The sequence below is a fragment of the Oncorhynchus mykiss genome, chromosome 18, assembly GCF_013265735.2.
Source record: "Oncorhynchus mykiss isolate Arlee chromosome 18, USDA_OmykA_1.1, whole genome shotgun sequence".
Taxonomy (NCBI): Eukaryota; Metazoa; Chordata; class Actinopteri; order Salmoniformes; family Salmonidae; genus Oncorhynchus; species Oncorhynchus mykiss.
In genome coordinates this window covers 23,871,770-23,896,559 of record NC_048582.1, presented here as the reverse complement: position 1 = coordinate 23,896,559, position 24,790 = coordinate 23,871,770, and the positions used below count along the sequence as shown (strand labels likewise).

The window sequence follows — 24,790 nt, the reverse complement described above, 5'->3', positions numbered from 1 at the left end:
AACATAGCTAAACTCCTTCTCCCCTCTCCCTGGTGTACAATGACTGACTACTTGCCCTACAGTACAGAAACATAATTTACTTTAAGTTAACTAAATAGAAATGACTCAAGTTAACTTAGTGAATTGAATTTAGCTGCTGAGGCCTAGAAAAGAGAACATCATGTGCCAATCAGAATTCTATTCACACCAAAAGGCAGAGGTTTAAAGAACTACTACTGTTGTGTAGTGTGGATTTACATTGGATACTACGTAAGTTCTAAATTGTATGTTCTATCAGAATCTTTCACTATGCCGGCTCTATTGTGGATCTAGCATTCTGATACAAGGAACGTTGCTACCAACACAAAGTAGGAAACACAGATTGAGTGAGTGGCTGGTTCCTATCAGAAGACAGCTGCTAATGGAATCTAAGCGGCACATGATAGTGTTGTTGTTATCTTTAAAGGGGTGGACTAGGAGAGGAGGCGGTTTTCCACTGGCAGGGCCTTACAAGGTCAACTGTACATGTACAGTCCATGAATAACACACACACATATATATATATATATATATATATATATATATATATATACAGGATATATATTTACATAAACATATATGGGGGATTGGATATGATGCAGACAATTACATTGATAGAAGCCACAATCTATCTGCAAGAGTAAAGCTGATCTACAGGTGTGACACATATATATATATATATATATGTCAGGTGGATGGATTATCTTGGCAAAGGAGAAATGCTCACTAACAGGGGTGTTTCAGGTTATTGTCCTGCTGGAATGTGAATTCACCACCCAGTGTCTGGTGAAAAACAGACTGAACCAGGTTTTCCTCTAGGATTTTGGCTTTGCTTAGCTCCATTCTGTGTCTTTTTTATCCTGAAAAACTCCCCAGTCCTTAACAATTACAAGCATACCCATAACATGATGCAGCCAACACTATCCTTGAAAAGATGGAGAGTGATACTTAGTAACGTGTTGTATTGGATTTGCCCCAAACATAACACTTTGTATTCAGGACAAAAAGTGAATTGCTTTGCCACTTTTTTTGCAGTATGACTTTAGTGCCTTGTTTGTAAACAGGATGCATGTTTTAGAATATTTGTATTCTGTACTGGCTTCCTTCTTTTCATGTTCATTGTAGTAACTACAATGTTGTTGATCCATCAGTTTTCTCCTATCACAGCCATTAATTAAACTCTGTGACTGTTTTAAAGTTCCATTGGCCTCATGGTGAAATCTCTGAGCGGTTTCCTTTCTCTCCGGCAACTGAGTTAGGAAGGACGCATGTATCTTTGTAGTGACTGGGTCTATTGCTGCACCATTCAAAGTGTAATTAAGGCCAGGCACCACAGACTAATAGGGATTTTTTCTTCTTCTTTACTCTCATCAGGTTGAAACTTTACCAGTTGAAAGTATACATAAATACAATATATTATTGTATTACAAGTTGTATTTATTTTAAAATTAAGATGTGCAAATTAGGCAAAAAAATATGCGCTCATTTGCTTATTACAAGAATTCGTTTTTCAACACATTGCTTCAAGGCAGAATGTTTTTATTTTATTATTGTGATAAGACACTCAATGGTCAGACTTTTACAGATCAGTTGATCAAAATATTGTCATTTCAAAAACACTATTCACATGTATGACGGATGCATATTTTGCCCATAAAATGACAGTTAAAATCAAAACGACACAAGATATTTAAAAAAAGCCTCTGTAAAAGTCTGACTACTAAGACCTAAGAAACTGTGTGTGGAATAATGGGAATGTACGTCCTTTGAAGACTAAGAAAAATGAATTGGCCACCGAGAACATGTCATTTTGAGAAAATGGCCGATAAAGATAGGCTAATGCAATTCAAATGTACTTTCCATAAATATGACAATTTATGTCACATTAATTATACTCTTATTCATATATCACTTCTAAACTGACAAATAAACATAAAATATCCCTTTTACAAATACATTATCACGTTTAATACATTTGTTTCAAGCAATAGAGCATATGCTTTGAATACTGGTCTGTTGGGCAAATATGCAGTTTTGGGCAAATTGTCATATCACTTTGCTCAATTTGTCACATACAAGGATTTTGTATGGCTGTTGAAATGTGCAGAACATTAACCAGCTATGTCTGTCCCATATGTAAGGTCCTCTTTGAGTTGTTGCTGGTGACACTTTCTTGACTGTGTCATGGGACCTGCGCCTACGCTTGGCACACTCCATCGAAGCAGCATCAGCTCTCACAACTCCTCTCTGATTGCTCCAGTGTCACCAAAGTGCTGTCAAGCCATAATTTGTTCATCACATTTGTTATAGCAGTGGCTCCCTCATTGAACGTGGCTATTGCCATACTGGCTGCTCCGTCAATGCGGCTTTTGCCCACAGAGACAGTTCTGGGGCATCGCGACCATATTACAGAGTTCAGACATTCATTTGCATTCTGGGTTTCCTTCGTGCTACATTCTTTTGAGGACGTTATCATTTGAAATCCTATGATATACAGGTGACATTTTCTGTGCAGCCTCTCTATTAAATAATGTATGGCCTCCAAGGTTTTTGTGACAGGGTGGATCTTCACCATTTTCTATGGCTCGCTGGTACCAGCACCAATGCACACACCTATCCCGTATTCGGAAGTGAATCCTCTCTTGTGCCAAGTGCCATCGAAGGATACATTGATGTCTATGACGGCATCCTCGTCCTCCTTCAGCAACTCTGCTATGTCTCGCTCTACATCTGCGTATGCTCTTCTAATTAGCTTTACAGCAGTCTCCATTGACTGTAGCCCTCTCTGAATCTCTGCAACTAAAGTGTGTGTGTGGGGGGGGAGTACTTATTATGTCTGTCGACATTACAGACATAACTGCAGGACTAAATATCAGCATGTTACCCTATGTAAATATTAGCATATCAGCATGTTACCCTATGTAAATATTAGCATATCAGCATGTTACCTGATGTAAATATTAGCATATCAGCATGTTACCTGATGTAAATATTAGCATATCAGCATGTTACCTGATGTAAATATTAGCATATCAGCATGTATTTACTTTATGTAAAGCTAATTTCTCACCAATCACATTAGGCTACAGCCCTATAACGCAGTAGGCTTAAATGACTGTCCCATTGTATAGTTATGTTTTCCTATCACTCTGTTTTGTTAACTTTGAATACATTCGCTGGGGCAAGGAAATAAGTATTATTTATACACAGCAAGTCACCTGACAATAATGGGCCACTCCCCTTTTTATTTACCTGTCATGTCTCTGGTATGAGCTGAGAAGCAAGGAAGGAATCCCGAGGACTTTGCATATTTTCTTTAGAGGTACATAACCAAGTCCAAGTTCGTGGGCTAGAAGAACCATCCTCACATTTATATCAAATGCCACATCTCCCCTGGGGCACTCCTGCAGCCTGGAGGAAGTGTAAACAGTCCTCCTAAATGCATCACCATCACCTTCACAGTCTGCACATTCTATCATGACATAATATAAGAATCACTGGTTGGTAAAGTCTATGGCGATTTTCAGTCCAGTGTTTAGACATTTAGGGCAAATCAAATCATGTACAAGTTGGTTTATTTGAGACATATGGAATAAAAGCCACTGTTGGCTGTTTGCTTTCTGGTTGATCGCTTCTAATCGTCATCTTCGTCTCAACGGCTGCCGCGGCTACCTCCTTTTCCTCATCTATCTGTACTGCCACTGCCTCGATCGGCGGATCAGGCACATTTTTTTCTTTCATTCACTGCTTTTCTCGCATTGGCTAACTGAGATCGCCTATTTTTATTCACATACTGTAGGTATATTCTTCGAGATTTTCTCATTTTGTCTCTCGTTACGTCTATTGTTCGCGGGAAATATTTTCAAACAAGGAAGTGCTGCGTGAGGCCTTTTAACTAATCAGGTTGTCGGAAAGGGCCTTTAAATGCCAGTAACCAATCGGATGTCAGGAACTAACTCATCTTTCAACACGAAGCACTACGTCTACAAACGAAATAGCCATGTATGGACTAGTTAACGATATGCTCCGGAAAACAATCTTTTGAATGATATATGATTCAACATGGAAAGTTGTAAAAAATAGCAGTTGAGTTTTACATGAAACATGCTATCAAGAACGACATTTATGGTAGGTGTAGTTGACGGAGTTTGGATAAAATGATACAAAGATACAAATAAAGTATTTATATACATTATTGTAGATGTATTTGTACATTTTATGAAAGTATGGAAGTTATAGTTGCAAAATATCCCAAAATCTGAAAATTGCCTGTGGTGCCTGGCCTTAATAACTTCACCAAAGGGATATTCGTTGTCTGCTTTTATTTATTTTTTACCCATCTCCCTGGTCTTTGTGGTTGAATCTGTTTGAAATGCACTGCTCGACTGAGGGACCTTACAGATTATTGTATTTGTGGGTACACAGATAAGGTAGTCATTCACAAATGATGTTAAACTCTATTATCACACACAGAGTGAGTCCATGAACTGAGCTGCAACTTATTATATTACTTGTTAAGCAAATGTTTAGTCCTGAACTTATTTTGGCTTGCCATAACAAAGGTGCTGAAAACGTATATTGACTGATTACATCTCAGCTTTTCGTTTTTAATTCATTTGTCATAATTTCAACAAATATAATTCCACTTTGCCATTATGGAGTATTGTGTGTAGACCTGTGACAAAAACATATTTTTTTAAATTCAGCCTGTAACACAACAAAATGTGGAAAAAGTAAAAGGGTATGAATACTTTTTGAAGGCAATGTATGTGTTACAATGTGTATATAAAGTATATATGTTTGTATATATAAATATATATCTATATATATATATATATATATGTATATATATATATATATATATATATATATATATATATATATATATATATATATATATATATATATGTGTGTTAAAATGTGTATATACACATTTTAACATACATGAATGAGACTGTCTTCAACAAAATACCACTGAATGGTACAGATAGAGTTGAATATTCAAAGATGCAGTGGTGTAAAGTAACTAAAGTAACATTGAAGTACTACTTAAGTAGTGTTTGGGGGTATCTGTACTTTACTGTATTGTTTATATTTTGGACAACTTTTACTGCACTTCTTTCCTATAGAAAATATGTATTTTTTTCCTCTCATACATTTTCCCCGAGTCGTTATATTTCAGATGCTTAGGACAGGAAAATTGTCCAATTCACACACTCATCAAGAGAACACATGGTCATCCCTACTGCCTCTAATCTGGTGGACTCACTAAACAAATTATTTTTTGTAAATTATGTCTGTGTGTTGGAGTGTTGGAGTGTGCCCCTGGCTATTTGTGAATAAACAATTACAAGACCATTGTGCCTTCTGATTTATAGTGTTTACTTTTAATTTGATACTTAAGTATATTTAAAACCAGATACTTTTATACATTTACTCAAGTAGTATTTTACTGAGTGACTTTTACTTGAGTCTATTAAGGTACTGTAACTTTACCTTTACTCAAGTATGATAATTGGGTACTTTTTCCGCCACTGCAAAGATGCTTATTGTTGATAAATATCAGGTGAATTAGTAATGGTTTCCTCTAGCCTAGTAAATCATTCAAGGCGGTCTGAGTGCAGTGAGATCTGACATGAATATACCCTCCCATTACAGATTGGACTTTTAGAGTGCACTTTTTAGTGATCATAGATCAGTCTATATTTAGTTTCTACTCCCACCGTCCTTAGGTCTACATCATCACAGGAGCTGGAGGAAATAGCCTACAATAGATCACCATTTCTAACCTATATCCTTCCTATCTCTATCCCTGTCCCTTTTAAAAGCACCCTAGACACGGCATTGTCTTGACTATTCATGTTAGTGAGGCACAAACCAATGACATGTTACAGTATTTTGCTTATCTAACAGAACTGCCTATCCTTTACATCCTGACCTGTCAATTCTCATCTCTCGCTTTAACCATTGGACTCCGGGAGGGGGAGGGAGTCAATGGGGGAGGGGGTAAAGAATGTATGGTATGTGTGGGCGTCAACAAAACGCGGGGTATGGGGAACGACAAATTGATACAATGTATTAATTTGCGTATTACATGTATCTTTCATGGTAGTGATTGTGTTGTGTTGATTGTCAAACATTTAAACGCGTTTTGTGTTCAGAATATTAATACTAACCGTACTCAATAAGAAGGTTATTTGATTATATCTTGAAACTCACCTCTATTGTATGCGCAATGGTTTGGTCTGTAGTAGGTGGGACTCAGGAGTGGTCAGCAGGACGTCGTAGATCAATGAACTGAACTGAGTTTTGATGCCTGGGTTGGACGACACTTTGGTGGGATTAAACCATATAACCTACGCAGTGTAGCCTATGTTAGGTAGCCTACGGATGTGACAACGCGACAAGGACATTTGAATCAGGATCGAAAACGGAGTCTATTTCAAACCCGGTCGATATGCGGATTTTTTCCAAATAAACCCACTGGCTTTAAATAAACGGGTCTGCATGTAGCTGAATTTTTGTGGGGAAACAAGCTTTTTATCTCGGAATAACTGGAATAGGCTATCCAGGATGATCTTTGCAAACACTGCCAACCCGTTGAAGAGCACATATCGGAAGCAGGTAGGCCAAAAAAGCCCTGGCTGGGATGGTCCAAAACGGTGCCATAAGTCCTTTGAACGCATCCAATTCGAATGTGCGTACGGCCCAGCTGTCTTATCACCTCAGTTAACACGGTCACGAGAAGCGACAGTCGTTATTATAGTGTTATAACACCGCTCACCGACAGTCAGGTTGCAAAGTGATGTAGTGTGACTGTCCGTAGCTAGCTACACTACATTTTGGTCAAGTATGTTCTGTGCATTAGTGTCCATTTTATATTATCGGCTTTGTCCTTGAATTAGCATTACAGAATAGCCTATCTAGAAGCTTTTATTGTATTAGGGCCTAATGGCTTATAACAACTATCATCCAAATAGATTGATTCCCTAAATAGGATAACATTTTTTAACATTCAGATACGCATCGAATTGCTCATTCAGAAGGTAACTGATGAAGGAACAGGCCTATATGATGTATGATATAATTACGCATTAATTTACTGGAGGACAGAGGGAGAGAGAGAGAGAGACCCTCCGCATGGTCCAGGTAACCCAGGTTTAGATGCTGAACATTTGTTAGGCCTACTGCTATAATAACATTGCTATAATGTTCACAAGAAGAATCACCTATACTCTGAACATACACGGTTTTATTCTCCCGGCTTTTCAAATGTAGGCCCACGTTATTCTATCTCTACCTCCCCAAGTCTTGGAGGAGAAACCCATGATTTCTTCAGCATGTTTTTAATGAAAATAGGCCACGCAGGTCACACACAAATGTATGGCATTGAAATTGTAGTTCATATGTCCCATTTGTTCGATTCCTTGTAGGTTTTTATAGAATAGCAATAGAATAGAACAGAGTAATATAGAATATAATAGTTATGATGATGCATAGCTACAGAAGGCCTACTACATCTTAGATTCCTTGTTGGTATTGTTAGAATAGAACATGCTCTGTATAGACCTAGTACTGATACAGTAGGCCCTGCTCACCTGTGTTTTGGTTTTGCTCAGTAGGCCTTCTAGTGAGCGGCGTGCTCAGCTTCTGCCTAATGTGGGTCAGTGTGCTGGAGTGAACATGGGTGTTCATGCCTCTATAATGAGCCTTTTCAGGTGTAGCTACCTATGCAGTGGTTCTGTACCACTACTCTGTAGTTCACCACTGATTCAGCCATCTAGTCCACAAGATGGAGGTGATTGCGATTTGTAGCTATATCCGCCCTGAATGATTCCAATAGGCCTAATAATCAGGTAGTCATCTAAATGAGTTGGTACTTCAGTCCTTCTTTACTCCACACTGTAGTTCACCACTGATTCCAACCTGGACTCAGGGGTAGAGGTAACATAGTACATGTACCTCCGGGACACCCCAATTAGTATGATATGTTACGTTTCGTATGGTATGTATTCATTTGTGGATGTCCGTCATCCATTTCATATGATATGTTCAGAATTTCCAAAACTTATGCTATGTTATGAATTCCAACTTGTTGTGGCTAATGTTAGCTAGGTGGCTAATGTTAGCTAGGCTAGGAGTTAGGGTTAAGGTTAGGAGTTAGGTTAAAGAGTTATGGTTAGCTAACACCCTAACTAGTTGCAAAGTAGCAAAAAAATGTGTAAGTAGTTGCAAAGTTTCTAATTAGCTACAATGCAAAAGTTGTCCGTGATGAAATTCAAACACGCAACCTTTGGTATGCTAGACGTACACGTTATACGCCCGATGCAGAAATTGTTGTGCCATTTCCTGATTGCTAAAAATCTAATAGTTAGCCTAATTTCAGTTTGTGACAAAATAAACTATAGAGAATCATTGTACCATCTAAACCGCTGTGAAGTATTTTCCATAAGCAAATATATTGTTGTTTCAGCTGTTTGAAGCTGGTGTACAAAACCGAAAGTAAAAGAGGCTAAAACTAAACTTAAGAACGAGAAGCATAGAAAACAGATCTACTGCTTCTTAGACTTGCGTTCAAGTAGAATGATAGCTCTATAACTCACATTTCTAGGTGAATTTGGTTGTGTTGCCCAAAAAGTGACATATGGCCACTTTAAGTAACCTTCTGTCTTATGTAACCATACCAAACTTAACCTATACTAATTTCAGTGCTCCCGATTTACGTTTACTAAATCAAATCACATTTTATTTGTCACATGCGCCAAATACAACAGGTGTAGGTAGACCTTACCGTGAAGTGCTTACTTACAAACCCTTAACCAACAATGCAGTTCAAGAAATAGAGTTAAGAAAAGATGTACTAAATAAACTAAATTAAAAAATAAAATAACAATAATGAGGCTGTATACAGGAGGTACCGGTACCAAGTCAATGTGCGGGGGGTGCAGGTTAGTCGAGGTAATTTGTACATGTAGGTAGTGGTAAAGTCACTATGCATAGATAATAAACAGCGAGTAGCAGCAGTGTAGAAACAAAGGGGGTGGGAGGGTCAATGTAAATAGTCCAGGTGGCCATTTGATGAATTGTTCAGCAGTCTTACAGTATGGCTTGGGGGTAGAAGCTCTTAAGGAGCCTTTTGGATGTAGACTTTGCACTTCGGTACCGCTTGCCGTGCAGTAGCAGAGAGAACATTATGACTTATGGGTTGACTGGAGTCTTTGACAATTTTTTGGGGTCTTCCTCTGACACCGTCTAGTATATAGGTCCTGGATGGCAGGAAGCTTAGCCCCAGTGATGTACTATGTTACGTCTAGTCTATGAGACCGGGCTGCTGATTCAACCATCTAGTCCACAAGATGGAGGTGATTGTGTGTCGATTCTGTCGGTAGGCTTAGTATAACTCCACCCGTAAAGATATCCATAGGCATAATCATCTGTTGTTTATCTGAATTAGTTATGCAATGGCTCTTCATTCTTTGCTTCGTCAAAGATTCTAGTCCACAAGATGGAGGTGATTATGTGTGCATTCTGTGGGTAGGCTTAGGATATCGCCATCCTAAACGATATAAGTAGTCCCAGCCCTAATTCAATGTGGTGGCCATCTTAATGTAATTTAGCTCACCATTTTGTTTTGGTAAATATGTTTTCAAATGGTGGAAGGCGGAACATGTTTTTTCTTAATCCACAGATGAATTGGTCTGCCGCATGCCATTCTAGATTTTCCTGGAGTGGCTTCTGCGGGGTTGGAGCTATTTTAATGAGTAAGAGGAAGGAAATGCCTTGCAGAGGAGGGCTCTGGTTTGCCTCAGAGAATGTGTGGTAGGTTCCCACTGACACACCAGACCAGACTGTAGTACTAGGAAGGAACCGTGATGGAAGGAGTGTAGACAGCACCCCACGCAAGAATGTCACCAGGGAAATAGCCTAGTGGCAGGTAGGCTAGCGGTTAGAGCATTGTGCTAGTAACCAAAAGGTTGCTAGTTTGAATCCCTGACCTGAAAGTGTGACAAGTCTGTTATTGTTCCCTTGAGCAAGGCACTTAACCCTAGGGTAGAACCAGGGTGACGATTTGTTCCTGACCATGTGACTAGGAAAAACTCCTACCCCTATTCATCTCATTATATTTCACTGCCGACATTCTGGAGCTTGGTGAAATGGAAAAACTCCATGCTAGAAAATTCTAGAAAGAACAGTAGTGCTGAATGTCTTTTCACCAGGCATAATGGGACCCATGTCATCTAAAAAAGTTAGACTTTTAAATCATCTGTCCATAGGACATTCTTCCGAGTCTTGATGATCATCCAGGTGCTTTTTGGCAAACTTGAATCAACTTTGGATGAGATGGGTCCAATTATCCCTGGTGAAAACCAAACACTGCATTCCACAGTAAGAACCTTATACCAACGGTCAAGCATGGTGGTTGTCGTGTGATGGTTTGGTGATGCTTTGCTGCCTCAGGACCCGGACAACTTGCCTTAATAGAAGGAACCATGCATTCTGCTCTGTATCAGAGAATTCTACAGGAGAATGTCAGCCCATCGGTCTGTGAGCTGAAGCTGAAGTGCAGCTGGATCACGCAGCAAGACAATGATCCAAAACACACAATCAAGTCTACGTGAAAATGGTTAAAAAGCAACACATTTGAAGTTTTGGAATGGCCTAGTCAAAGTCCAAACCTTATCCCAAATTGAGATGTTCTAGCAGGACTTGAAATGAGCAATTCATGCTTGAAAACCCACATATCCTTGAGTTAAAGCAGTTCCGCATGCAAGAGTGGGCCAAAATTCCTCCACAGCAATGTGAGAGACAGATCGACAACTATAGGAAGTATTTGGTTGCAGTCATTGCATCTAAAGGTGGCACAACCAGTTATTGAGTGTAACAGGCAATTACTTTTTCACAATTATTATTCAATTATTGTGTGTTGCATACTGCAACTTTGTTAATTAAATAAATAAAATAAATATATATATTTCATTATTTGTAAAATCAGGTTCCCTTTATCTAATATTAGGTTTTGGTTGAAGATCTGATAACATTCAGTATCAAAAAATATGTAACAATAGAGAAGATTAGAAAGGGGGCACATACTTTTTCACTGCACTGTGTGTGTATATAACACGGAACAAAACATATAAACGCAACATGTAAAGTTTTGTCCCATATATCATGAGCTGAAATAAATGATCCCAGAAATGTTCCATACGCACAAAAATCAAATTTCTCAAAAATGTTGTGCACAAATGTGTTTACATCACCGCTAGTGAGCATTTCTCCTTTGCAAAGATAATCCATCGATCTGACATGTGTGGCATATCAAGAAGCTAATTAAACAGCATGATCATTACACCTTGTGCACCTTGTGCTGGGGGCAATAAAAGGCCACTCTAAAATGTGCAATTTCGTCACACAACAACATGTTAAAAATGGCTCAAGTTCTGAGGGAGTGTGCAGTTGTCATGCTGACTGTAAGAATGTCCACCAGAGCTGTTGCCAGAGTGTTGAATGTTAATTTCTCTACTATATGCCGCCTCCAAGGTCGTTTTCGAGATTTTGGCAGTACGTCCAACCGGCCTCATAACCGCAGACCACGTGTGACCACACCAGCCCAGGGCCTCCATATCCAACTTCTTCACCTACGGGATGGACTGAGACCAGCCACCCAGGCAGCTGATGAAACTGTGTGTTTTCACAATTGAAGAATTTCTGCACAAACTGTCAGAAACCGTTTCAGGGAAGCTCATCTGCATGCTCATCGTCCTCACCAGGGTCTTGACCTAAATGCAGTTTAGCGTCGTAACCGATGGCCACTGGCACGCTGGAGAAGTGTGCTCTTCACAGATGAATAGTTGATGCACTAGCTCAACAGATTACACAATCTCACCACTACGGTCAGTTGTAGCAGGGTGCTGTCAACTACTATATGCTCTCCAGTGGTGTAAAGTACTTAAGTAAGTAACTACTTAAGTCGTTTTTTGCTATCTCTGTACTTTACTAGTCATATTTTTGACTACTTTTACTTCACTACATTCCTAAAGAAAATAATGTACTTATTACAGTACTTATTATCATTTTCCCTGACACCCAAAAGTAGTCATTACATTTCGAATGCTTAGCAGGACAGGAAAATGGTCCATTCACACACTTATCAAGAGAACATCCCGGGTCATCCCTACTGCCTCTGATCTGGCGGACTCACTAAACACACATGCTTCATCTGTTGTACATTTTTAAAACAAGAAAATTGGGCTGTCTGGTTTGCTTAATATAAGGAATTTGAAATGATTTACTTTTGACACTTAAGTGTACTTTAGCAATTACATTTACTTTTTGATACTCAAGTATATTTAAAACCAAATACATCTAGACTTTTACCCAAGTAGTATTTTACTGGGTGACTTTCACTTTTCCTTGAGTCATTTTCGATGAAGGTATCTTTACTTTTACTCAAGTATGACTTTTGGGTACTTTTTTCCACCACTGATGCCCTGGAGTTAGTTTTATAGCTACAACGATATGCATTGACCTAGTATGTGACTGTGTGTAACTCACAGTGGTAAGTCAGTTGATTAGGGCCATGAGTCAAATAATGCACACACATACAACCTTGTTATCTCCCTGCTGTACTCACACATTATATCACAATACACATTAGAATGTCATCATGGTTTGGATGTCCCAAAACCAGATGGGAAATGACCCGATAAGATGGCATAGACTGTACTTGAAAAAAAAAAAACACATCATGATGTGTTTGTGGTCTATGTGAAATAGATTCTCGGTCTCACGTCACCAGCTAAGAATGGCACGTGAGCGTGTCATGTCACAAGCGTCGGTTGATTCAGTTTAGCTATAGACTAGCTTGGGGGTGGGGGGTGGGGGGCACTGTTTTGCCTTGCGTGTCAGGAAGCGGAAGCTAGGTATATAGCTGAGCCTTGTTGACAGTCTGTGCTCAGTGCCGTGGGTCTTATCAGCTACCTGCGTCTCACCTTGAGTAAAAGCATGAAAAACATCATGATACTGTGTACGTTTCCTGCCAGGAATTGACTTGACTGTAGACTGTTGTGTGTTCAGGAATCTGCTGAGGCTGTTGTGTGCTGTTGGGGGGGGGGGGGGGGGGGGGGGGGGGGGATTTCCTAGATTCCCAGATGTATTTTCTGGGTGTGGCACAAAGGCCACAGGAGGCCATGTTTCATATTTCCGTAGGCAAGGGACACCAGTTTGTCTCTGTGTGTGTTTGTGTGTCTGTGCACGTTGAGGGGTGTGTGTGGGTGTGTCTTTGTCTGCGTGCATATATGTGTGTGTATTTGCCTGCTAACCGGTGTGTGTGTTAAGTCAGTGGTATTGTGTGTACCTGATGTCCTCTCTTGTCTCTCTCCTGTGTAAATACCATTTAACTACAAATCTGTCTGAGTTTAAACTCGTCTCTAGTCTTTCCAGGAATTTCCATTTCTTTCTTGGTTGAGACACAAACACCGCTGTTAACGGAGGGCAACAGAGTGACCGTGTGTTTACTGTGTACCTGACCGTGTCTCTTCCTTGCAGTCGTACCCCATGGCTCCAGCCAGCCCCAGCACGGTGAGCACCAGCAGCAACAGCAGCACCACAGGATGGGACCAGCTCAGCAAAACGAACCTGTACATCCGCGGCCTGCCTCCAGCAACCACTGACCTGGACCTGGTCAAGCTCTGCCAGCCGTGAGTACTGTTCAGCACACACACACACACACACACACACACACACACACACACACACACACACACACACACACACACACACACACACACGCACACACACACACACAATTATGATGAATTAGAACAACTTGTTCCAACTATATATGCCAATAGCATATTCATGTGGCCCATGCATGAACCAAGCATAGAGGCCACTAGCTAGCATCCCTCCAACCAACTAAACCATGGGAACTGTGATACATGATACAGATACATGATACTGTATCTGTAGAGACGAGAGATTAGGGAACGTGACTGTTTTCTACAGTATTGGGATTGGTGAATGCAGCAATTGTCATGTTTTGTTGGGTTTGTCTCTGTGCGCCTCTGGCCTCTGGACCACAAGCATATGGAGCGAAGCATTCAACCATGTTACCAGGGGCAACAGCCGCTGTTGCTGTGTTGTTTGCTTGTGTTTTGCTCCCAACGGTGGTGGCCTGCTCGCCGGGCACCAAGCAGAAATGAAAGAGCCTTTCATTGCAACCAGGCCTAATGTTAGCCGAGCGTTTAGTTCAACCAAAGCATGATGCACGTCCTTAAAATACCAGTTCCGCAAAACGGCTTGGCATCATTTCAACTCGGGTATTTCTGTCTGAGTTTTGAGCGCAGTTTATGACGCAGGCTGTTTTTTCAAGTACGGTAACGCGGCGCCTTGACATGAACAAATAGTTAGGCTATGCTAGGCATCTATCGTTTTCTCTTTGGTCTAGCGTTAGGCTGCTCTTTGACATAATGTCGGCTGTTGTAGCAATGTTTGTTATCTCTTTATACACCTACATCCCACCACACATATTTGACATATTATGGATGTTTGTAGCTAAGTCCCTGTGTGGGGAGTCAATTTGTTATTTTTTACAGTGCCCAAAGCTTTCAGAGTTTCATACATACATTTGTATGCCACTGTGTAAATACTGCAGTGTGTGTTCGCATGGATTGCATTAACCTCTTGTCTTTAGCCTGTTGTAAGTATTGACGTCATTCAGTGACTCGGCAGAAGTGCCTTTTAGTATGCCCGTTAGTACGAGGGTTTCATTCGGTTAAAGACACAATGCGGTTAAAGATACAATAATGAATTGATCCTCTTAAATGAGTCCACTGAAATAACATGGTGTGCTGTGTGGTCATTAAGGCTCAGTATGTTCCCTCCAAGCCTCACAACCCGGTTGCCTCACCCGGCTTACATGGCTGCCTTTTTCTCAGCGATGATGTCATATGCATTCTTGTGCAAGCCTAGCGTTCTGACTCCCGGCCCTTGTTGTAGGAGTTTAGCAGTAGAGCGACACTCTGTCTGTGATATAAGGCATACAGTATTTTTTTAAACAAATTCATATATTTGAAGCTAAAATGAAACCCCCACCCCCAGCAAGTGGTTGAAATGACGTAACTACAACCACATCTGGTTTGTTAACTGATTGTATTGACATCATTTCAAACAGCTTTACCCACTGAGCCTTCATAACACATACTGTACCAAACAAAGAGGATCGGGTAGATTGAAATATAGTTTGACCTTTAAAACAATAATGTATGCATATTGTAGTGATAATCGATACAATTAAAGGATACGAGAGCAACGTCCTGTTCTTAACGTTTGATTCTTCTTGTGCTCGTAGATACGGCAAGATCGTGTCGGCAAAGGCCATCCTCGATAAAACAACGAACAAATGTAAAGGTCAGTATCATGTTTTCTACTATTGATCTCCTTTTCTCCAATGTGTCGAAACAACTGATACGTTTTACGGTTGTCAGATAGTATCACACACCGGTATGCTACTCAGCAAATGCATTTGCAATGTAATGTAAAGCAAATGAATGTCAAGTTGTACTGCTGTATATGACGGTTGTTTCTGTGCTCCTCTTCCTCCTCCAGGGTATGGATTTGTGGACTTTGACAGCCCTGCAGCAGCCCAGAAGACGGTCCATGCCCTAAAGACCAGTGGGATACAAGCCCAGATGGCTAAGGTGAGAGGAACTCTGTGTTCTTCTGTTAGCAGTACAACAGACTGTCTGTCTCGTAGCACAGCAACTACTAAGCCATGTGCTCTGGTTAGGATACTCCTGGTTAGCATGTTGTGCTGTGTTATGAGTTAGCGTGTTATGCTAAGGTTCCATTCCACGTCTCTGTTTTGTAAATTACAACGACAGATTATTTGCAGCAGTAGACTGTGTGTGTGTGCATTTAACTGTGTGTGTGTGTGTGTGTGTGTGTGTGTGTGTGTGTGTGTGTGTGTGTGTGTGTGTGTGTGTGTGTGTGTGTGTGTGTGTGTGTGTGTGTGTGTGTGTGTGTGTGTGTGTAAAGCAGAGCAGCAGAGTTAGTCACATGACCCCAGCTGACTGGCTGGCTGTTCAGGCGGTGACCCCATTCACGTTCTCAAATGAAGCCAGATGTCCTCCCTTCCCTCTCCCGCTCGCTGCCAAAAAACAGTCGGTCCACACGCACGCACAGAACAGGACGGACAGCTTTCTGCTGCTATGCAAATATTATGACTGTCTCGTAGCACAGCAACCACAAATTAATGTGCTCTGGTTAGGATACTCCCAGGTAGCATTTTATGCTGTGTTATGAGTTAGCATGTTATGCTAACGTTCCATGTCCAGTTACTGATGTTATGCTTATTAGTTTGAATACTTCTTTGGTGAAATAGGGTGGTCTTTTTTTCAGCCTCAACCTATGATTTGAACAACTCCTCTTCTCCACTGGTGGAAAAAGTACCCAATTGTCATACTTGAGTAAAAAAAATAAAGATACCTTAATAGAAAATGACTGAAGTAAAAGTGAATGTCTCCCGGTAAAATTCTACTTGAGTAAAAGTATAAACGTATTTGGTTTCAAATATACGTAAGTATCAAAAATAAATGCAATTGCTAAAATATACTTAAGTATCAAAAGTAAAAGCACAAGTATAACTCATTTCAAATTCCTTATATTAAGCATACCAGACAGCACCATTTTCTTGTTTTTTTAAATTTACGGATAGTCAGGGGCACACTCCAACACTCAGACATAATTTACAAACAAAGCATGTGTGTTTAGTGAGTCCACCAGGTTCAGAGGCAGAAAGGATGACCAGGGATGTTTTGTTGATAAGTGTGTGAATTTGACCATTTCCTGGCTAAATTCAAAATGTACTTTCGGGTGTCATGGGAAATGTATGGAGTAAAAAGTACAATATTGTCTTACGGAATGTATTTTTTACATAAGTACTTTAACACCACTGCTCTCCTCCCTCTCCCAGTTTCACCGGTTTCACTTTTCCAAATACATTTCTCTCTGTCAGCACATTTCTGCTATCTCTCGCTCTCTCTCTCTCTCTCTCTCTCTCTCTCAGGGACCTGTGTCTAGCTAGCTCCTGTATTTCTGCCGAGGCCAGCAGAACACAGTGTGCCTGTATGGTAGCTGCAGAACTGTACTGCTTAGCTGTTGAGTTCGTAATGGTAAAGATGGGAGAACTGAACATGGTGTTAAATCTAAAAAGGAGAGAGAGATGCGTAGAAAATAGAAAAAGAGACCAGTCGCCATTATGAGCAAATCAAGGGCCATAGAAACTCAAGACCTTGATAACGCATTTACGGAGTTGTTGACTGAAGGCCCCACATGACCTGGACGTGACTGTCACTAAGGCAACACACAACACTAGCTAACTTGTGTTCAGTTGTGTTTTTTGTTGTTGTTATGGCTTGGATACCCTGGCTTGGATATCATCACAGACTCAAATCGTGTCAACGCATCATTTTAATCCGAGTCAAATGTTCATGTAATTGTCCTCGAGTGCTATTGTGGTTTAAGTTGGTGTTGCCGTCCAAATTACCATAGATTCTTTGGAGGAAAATGATCCTGATACCCCTCTATTCATTTCTCTGTCCCTCTCTCTAAGCAGCAACAGGAGCAGGACCCCACCAACCTGTACATCTCCAACCTGCCTGTGTCTGTAGACGAGCAGGAGCTGGAGGGGCTGCTGAGGCCTTTTGGACAGGTCATCTCCACCCGCGTCCTCAGAGACTACAGCGGGGCCAGCAGAGGGGTCGGCTTCGCCAGGTGAGAACATCTCAATGCTCAGTAACAGTTTGACGGAGGGCCATGTTGGTAACTCGAAGGGTTGTGGGTTCAAATCCTGATACTTTTTCTAATTTAGGTCCCATTGATTCATGTGTGACTTATGTCTACTATTCTCAGGATGGAGTCCAAGGAGATGTGTAACTCAGCCATAGCCCACTTCAATGGGAAGTTTATCAAGACGGCGCCTGGAACTATGGGTAAGGTCTATTTTCTCTTATTCTCTCTCATGCTTTGGGCTGCAATGCTCACTTTTTGGTTTCGCTAATGGTGAGGATGATGTGTTTTTTTTCTCTCCAGCTCCCTCTGAGCCCCTGCTGTGTAAGTTTGCCGATGGTCAGAGGAAGAGGCACAGCCACAGTCCATACATCCCCAGCGGTCGCACTTGGCCCCGAGAGGGAGAGCTCAGACTTGTAAGTGCCTCTCTGTCCTTCTCATCTGTCTGGATGTCTCTGTGGGTGGACCCACAACTGCAAGTTTTCTCTCCCTGCCAGACTAATAAAGGCCATTTTAAGAATAAATGCAATGACCTCATTTTTAGTGTTGACTGACTTGCCCAGGGCCCAGTGTTAATCCTATCCTGAGAGACCAGTTCATTATAGCAGGGCTTCATTAACTTTTTCACTCGGGTCCCCCTTCCAACATTCGGGACCCCCCCCCCCCCCGCCCCCCCTAGTATATTTCAAACCAAATACTTTTGGACTTTTACTCAAGTAGTATTTTACTGGGTGACTTTTAATTTTACTTGAGTCATGTTCTATGAAGGAATCTTTACTTTTACTCAAATATGACTATTGGGCATTTTTTTCCACCTCTTGTTGGCGGACTGAATTTTGCAGGTTTAAAGCTTATGTCCTGCAGTTCTACACAATTCTACCGGTGCCCCCCCTGCCGACCCCAGGGGGGAGGCACGCCCCACAGTTTAGGAACCACTGCATTAGTGCATAGCCATTACAGATCATGGTACTGATTTAATGGTTGGTATTGGGATGCTAATGTGACGGTTAGATGATAAAGATCTGGTTTTGTGTGACGGTTCTGTTTTGTCCTAACCAGGGCGGGATGACTCTCACCTACGACCCCACCTCAGCTGCTATGCAGAACGGCTATTATGCCTCTCCCTACACCCTAACGGCCAATAGGATGATGGCTCAGCAAGCCATGTCTCCCTACATGTCTCCTGTCACCTCCTACCAGGTAGGCACATCATTATCCTGGAGTTAATTCAATATAAATGATCAAAAGATGATAGTTGCTTTGGATGAGAGCGCCTGCTGAATGACTCAAATGTAAATGTTATGTCAATTTGAAGAATGTGGCATGAGGTTAACCCTGCCCTTTCATGTGGCAGGTACAGAATCCTTCCTGGATGGCCCACCAGCCTTACATCATGCAACACCCAGTAAGATAAATTAAATGATGTCTTTCTTACTCCACACACACACACAGTGCTAGTGTCAGACTTCATTTTTTTGTACCCTGGTACAAAAACACAGTGATAGAAACTAATTCTTACTCAATTCATAGAGCTATACATGCAGACACTACAGACATACCTGCCAGTAAACATTTAATTGGACGATGTATACCATGCGTGTCTCATACATACGACTAATAAAACAGTTAGTCGGCTACTTCCCATATACAAAAACATAGTGAAGAAAATGGTTAAATATATATCCAGGGGCGCAACTTTGGTTTTAGAAGTGGGGGGGACATATACACTACCGGTCAAACGTTTTTAGAACACCTACTCATTCAAAGGTTTTTCTTTATGTTTACTTTTTTCTACATTCTAGAATAATAGTGAAGACATCAAAACTATGAAATAACACATATGGAATCATGCAGTAACCAAAAAAGTGTTAAACAAATCAAAATATATTTTAGATTTGAGATTCTTCAAATAGCCACCCTTTGCCTTGATGACAGCTTTGCACACTCTCGGCATTCTCTCAACCAGCTTCATGAGGTAGTCACCTGCAATGCATTTCAATTAACATGTGTGCCTTGTTAAAAGTCAGTTTCGCCCCTGTATTAATCTTATTCCACTGATAGTATATGTTGAGAGGCTGACATATGACATGTTACCTCAGTTAAAAATACCCTGATTCAAAAACAGAATGTGTTACTTTAATCAGCGAGTTCTGCTGATGCTGCAGAATAAACACCCCCAAAATCTGTGTGGGAAGAGAACAGAACAGAACAAAACAGAGCCGAGCCCAGTTCTGGGAACCGGAACATTCCCTCATATTTCAGTGAGTGCGGAACAAATCAATTGTTTTGATTATGATTTAAAGGGGAACCTCCCCTGGGGAGTTTAAGCTCTTGAGCTCCTTCCCTTTTATCATCTGGATGTGACACGGTGGATTAAGGTTGCGACTGAATTTGCACCCTATTCCCTATATAGTGCACTATTTTTGACCAGAGCCTGAGACAAAAGCAGAGAGCTCTCTTTTCCTGTAGCTAACTGACTCGGGTTCTGGTCAAAAGTTGTGCACTATGTAGGGAACAGGGCAGGGGTATTCAACTCTTACCCTACTAGGTCCAGAGCCTGCTGGTTTTATGTTCTGCCTAATAATGAATTGTACCCACCTGGTCTCCCAGGTCTAGATCAGTCCCTGATTAGAGGTTGAACAATGAAAAATGGTCCAGAGTTGAGTTTGAGGGAAAAGGGTGTAATTTGGGACCGAGATACATCTGTGCCTCTCTGGCCTCTAGTTCTCTGCTCCCACTGCTGTATGGAGCCAACAGGAAATGCCTGCAGCAGATACGGTCTTATGACTGAACGATTTTCATCCTCTCAGCAGATGGTTTCAAGTAGAACAAGTGTCTGTGTCTGTTTCTCCCCATTTTGACAAGGAAATGGTACATTCCCTCAAGGCCTTTTGGCTTATACGGATGGCCTTGAGGCCTAAAAAATATGTATTTTTGGGGGGTGCTGAGCTTGTCTGATTAATCTAACTAACTTGAAGTCACAAGTTACACTTGGTTAGTGCTGAGCTGTTAGTGCTTTGTGAGATTGTTTCAGTTTCTGTTAGATTATTACAAAATAATCACGGTTTTATTTTTATTTATTTTTTATTTATTTTTTACATTAAATGCACTATGCAGTATGTGGGTTGAATGCTGTAACAACACAGAATAAAACTATTATTGATGGTAGTGACTGACCATTACTGCTTATCACTTATTAACCATCATTTATTCACATTAATATAATTTAATCAAATATTTTATTTGATGACTTTATTATTTTATTCCAAGTCATTATCTCATCTCTATAAAGCTGCTGCCACTGCTGTCTGACAAAATCACTATTTTCAAGCTCGCGAAGCAACTCCCTTCTATCCCTCTCGTTCTCTGTTCTCTGTCTCCATGTCTGCCCCGCACAGATCGGACAAGTTTAAACCGGGCACACAATGGATTATGGTCATTGTAGTTAATTACCATGTTTCCCTCGCTAAACTATGTAGAATATTGGCCTGTTTGAAACTACAACTCCCTACTATATCGCACAATTCAGGCTTGATCTGATTTATCTCTACAGAAAATCTGCACATCAAAGTCACCAAAAATAAATGAACAAAATGGAATTAAAATAATTTAACCGATGTCGGTCAATTAGTTGTTTAAATATATATTTTTTAAATAACCAACATTTGTTAGACTTGTTAATGTAATTAAGTGTAACCAGTCCCTGTTCAGCTCTGTACCGAAGCAGTGTTATGAATTAGTTATTACAGTTAAACCTAACCACAAATTCCAATCATTTTAAAGACAGATATTTTTGCCTGCAGACCTTCCATTGATCCTCAATGGATTTGAGTATGAGGATGACCTTGTATTGATTCTAGAATTATAATATTTCTCTCTCACTCTCTCTCTCTCTCTCTCTCTCTCTCTCTCTCTCTCTCTCTCACTCTCTCACTCTCTCTCTCTCTCTCTCTCGCTCTCTCACTCTCTCACTCTCTCTCTCGCTCTCTCACTCTCTCTCTCTCTCTCTCTCTCTCTCTCTCTCTCACTCTCTCTCTCTCTCTCTCTCTCTCTCTCTCTCTCTCTCTCTCTCTCTCTCTCTCATTCTCTTTCTCTCTCTGCTACAGCAGGCTGTAATGTCGCCCTCTGTGGACCACACCATGACAATGCAGCCCACCGCCGTCATGACACAGCAGATGGGCCATCTCTCATTGGGCAGCAGTGGAGCGGTGAGGGGGATTCTGGGAAGTGGGAGGTGCAATTTAGTTAGTCTCATTTTACCTGATGCAAACTCAGATCTAAAGTGCACAGAGGCTAAGGAATAATGATTTGAGATTGGGTGATTTGGGATTGGGTGAAAATGAGTTGGCTACCTTCCGAGGGGTACAGTATCCCTTAAATCCCGATTTGAGCTAATCTAATATATTGTTTTTTTTCTTGTGACAGCAGTATATTTCAGCCAACGCTGCAGTCCAGGCAGCCTATATTCCTCAGTACGCCCACATGCAGCAGACAGCCGTAAGTTCCAAGGCTCGTCCTTGCCATCTCATTGTGTTGATCTCCTCTCATTCATCCATGTCTCATCATGAGTACAGCCATTTTACATCCATTTTGACATCCCATACCATTACTTACTTGATGGTGCTAATACCAGATATTAAGATGTGAAGTTACACAGTTTTTCCCTCTTCAGGAAAATGGTTCACAGCAACAAGTGGATTCGTCCAATAATTCGTCTCCCTACAGTCAACAGAGCAAGTAACGATAAGGTATGAGTCCCTATATGAGATGGAAGGGATAGTTTTAATTGTACTGTAGCACTGCTCATAGTAGGAGTAGTGATCCTGATCCTGATTGTCGTGTGTATTGTCAGGTGACTTCTGTGAGCAGTAATGGATGCTGTGGGCGCTGACTCATGATGTCACAGTCACAGCCTCTCCTGATCGGACCAGACCAGACTTCAGTAAGAACTCTTTTGCACAGCTTCAACCAAACAACTGTGTATGATGGAACCAACAGCAATGATACCATGGTGTGTAAAACGAAGACAGAGGTGTAAAAAATGGACAAAACCAACAATTATCCCCCCCCCCTCCTTCAAAACAGGAAGAAATGTTTTATTTTGATAAACGAAAAGACGTGTATTTTTTACCACGGATTCTCCAAGTGGATGCAATGGGGCAAGTAGCCTACAGCGTGATGTTAAAAGATGCATGAGATTGATTCTTTTTTTTGTGGAATCCGTTGACTTAAGGAAAAAGAGATTTCCAATTGGTTTTATAGGTAGTTTATGAGCCAAGATATATGATGAAAAACATGTTGCTTGCAAAAAGTGTTCATTTGGTGAGGTGTTACTGGTTTTTATTTTTGGTCTTTATAAGATATTATCATTCAATTCGGCTTCTAGGGTTAATGTCTGACATGATTTTCTGTATCAGATTAAATATGAAGAATTGGCCGTTTGGCAGCTGTCAATCAATCTATGAATAGAGAACTGATAGAGAAGCTCAAGAAGCAAAGGTGTTGCCAAATAGATGATGGGTTGGATAATGTGCCTTCCGCTAACATCATAACAGTCATTTTTCATAGCCTGGCAGAATCCGAACTGATTCCCTAACGTTTCACTGTTTCACTTCATGGTGATCACAGTATTCAGTCTGGTCTAACCAGGCTACATTAAAAAGAACAGCCACTCTTAATTAGAACTCCTGTCAGTCCATAGTAAGGCCTCTTTAGACTTTGACAGGATAGGTGTCTTGTTTTGTCATACTTCACACACAGCCGAGGATGTTGACCTCCATCAAATGCCACACCTACTGATCTCATCTCCCTAATTAAGACAATATAGCCTACAATTGAAATAAAAAACACAAATAGATTTAAAAGAAATGCAAGATTGAAATTGTGAGGTAACGTCAAGGCTTATAAAAAAAAATGATCTGCTATTTTTTTACTTCAACAGACACAGTAAAATTAAAAGAAAATGCCTAACTTTAATGATGAAATCACAATCTGTTTTTACTTTACGCTAAATTGACGTGGTTGTCTTTAAAGAAAATTTAATTTTTTGCTCTAATGGTCATCTTGACCATGTGTGGTCATGTGTGACTGGTTTTATCTACCTCAGAGTTCTGTCTGGGCTGGTACGGCTGGGTTTGCAGGTCCAGCCCGCCTCACCAGAGAAGAACACAAAAGCAGCGGACCAAATTGCACCATTTTCCTTATGTAGTGCATTACTTTTGACCCATATTCTTTTCACATAGGGCTATGTTCAAAACATAGACTTAGATAGACATCACATCATTGTATTTATCCCATTATGGCGTCTGTGAGAGCACGGGCAGCTCCATTGAAGCCATCTCCATTTTGAAGTACATTTCTTCTACTACTTCCGAGTTGGTAAACAAACTGAAAGGGTGCCCACTGCCATCTGTGTTGTTTGAACAGGTATAAAGATAAGGTTGGTGATATACTGCCACCTGTAGTTATGGAATATTTACTCACAATTATAATTCATTGGCTGATACCTCGTGTTGACCTGGATGGAATTATGTGATCCTTCCTTAAAGGGATACTTCGGGATTTTGGCAGTGATGCCCTTTATCTACTAGCATGCTAGCAGATACCCATAGACTTCCAGTCATTGCGCTAACACTAGTTAGCATTGGCTCGCGAAACTACCTCTAACTTCAATGATACTGGACACAGAGACATAAAAATGGTATCCACAAATTCATTTGACTCTGGAGAAGTAGATAAAGGGCCTCATTGCCAAAATCCCGAAGTATCCCTTTAACCCATTGGAAGTCCCACCTAGTTGACTACTTCAAAATGGGGAAAGTCCTCGATGGCGCTGCCAAGCCAATAGGCTTCTGGGCACTAGAGTCCTCTATGTATCTCTATGGGTCAAACGCGTTGCACTCTAAAGGAAATAGGATGAGATTTGGAATGCACCCAAAGCCAAGCTCAGGAGCTGGCCAATAGCAATTTTTACAATTCTTCCTCC

General features: G+C 40.8%; 1 protein-coding gene across 9 annotated transcripts; it reads left to right on the top strand.

Moving 5' to 3' along the window:
- Positions 1-6,137: 6,137 nt before the first annotated feature.
- On the top strand, positions 6,138-22,891 carry LOC110495863 (RNA-binding motif, single-stranded-interacting protein 1). 9 transcript variants are annotated; one of them, XM_036952321.1, is made up of 13 exons: positions 6,138-6,642; positions 13,564-13,715; positions 15,368-15,426; positions 15,625-15,716; positions 17,630-17,790; positions 17,929-18,008; positions 18,109-18,221; positions 18,865-19,005; positions 19,160-19,210; positions 21,912-22,013; positions 22,231-22,302; positions 22,463-22,545; positions 22,656-22,891. In XM_036952321.1, coding segments are annotated over exons 1-13 (1,158 nt in total). In that variant the 5' UTR covers positions 6,138-6,591; the 3' UTR covers positions 22,657-22,891. The 9 variants fall into 9 exon arrangements, with proteins under 9 accessions (XP_036808216.1, XP_036808223.1, XP_036808218.1 ...); XM_036952328.1 differs by having other exon boundaries at positions 6,139-6,642; positions 22,234-22,302; positions 22,478-22,545; XM_036952323.1 differs by having other exon boundaries at positions 6,139-6,642; positions 22,234-22,302; positions 22,463-22,553; positions 22,658-22,891.
- The last annotated feature ends 1,899 nt before the right edge of the window (positions 22,892-24,790 follow it).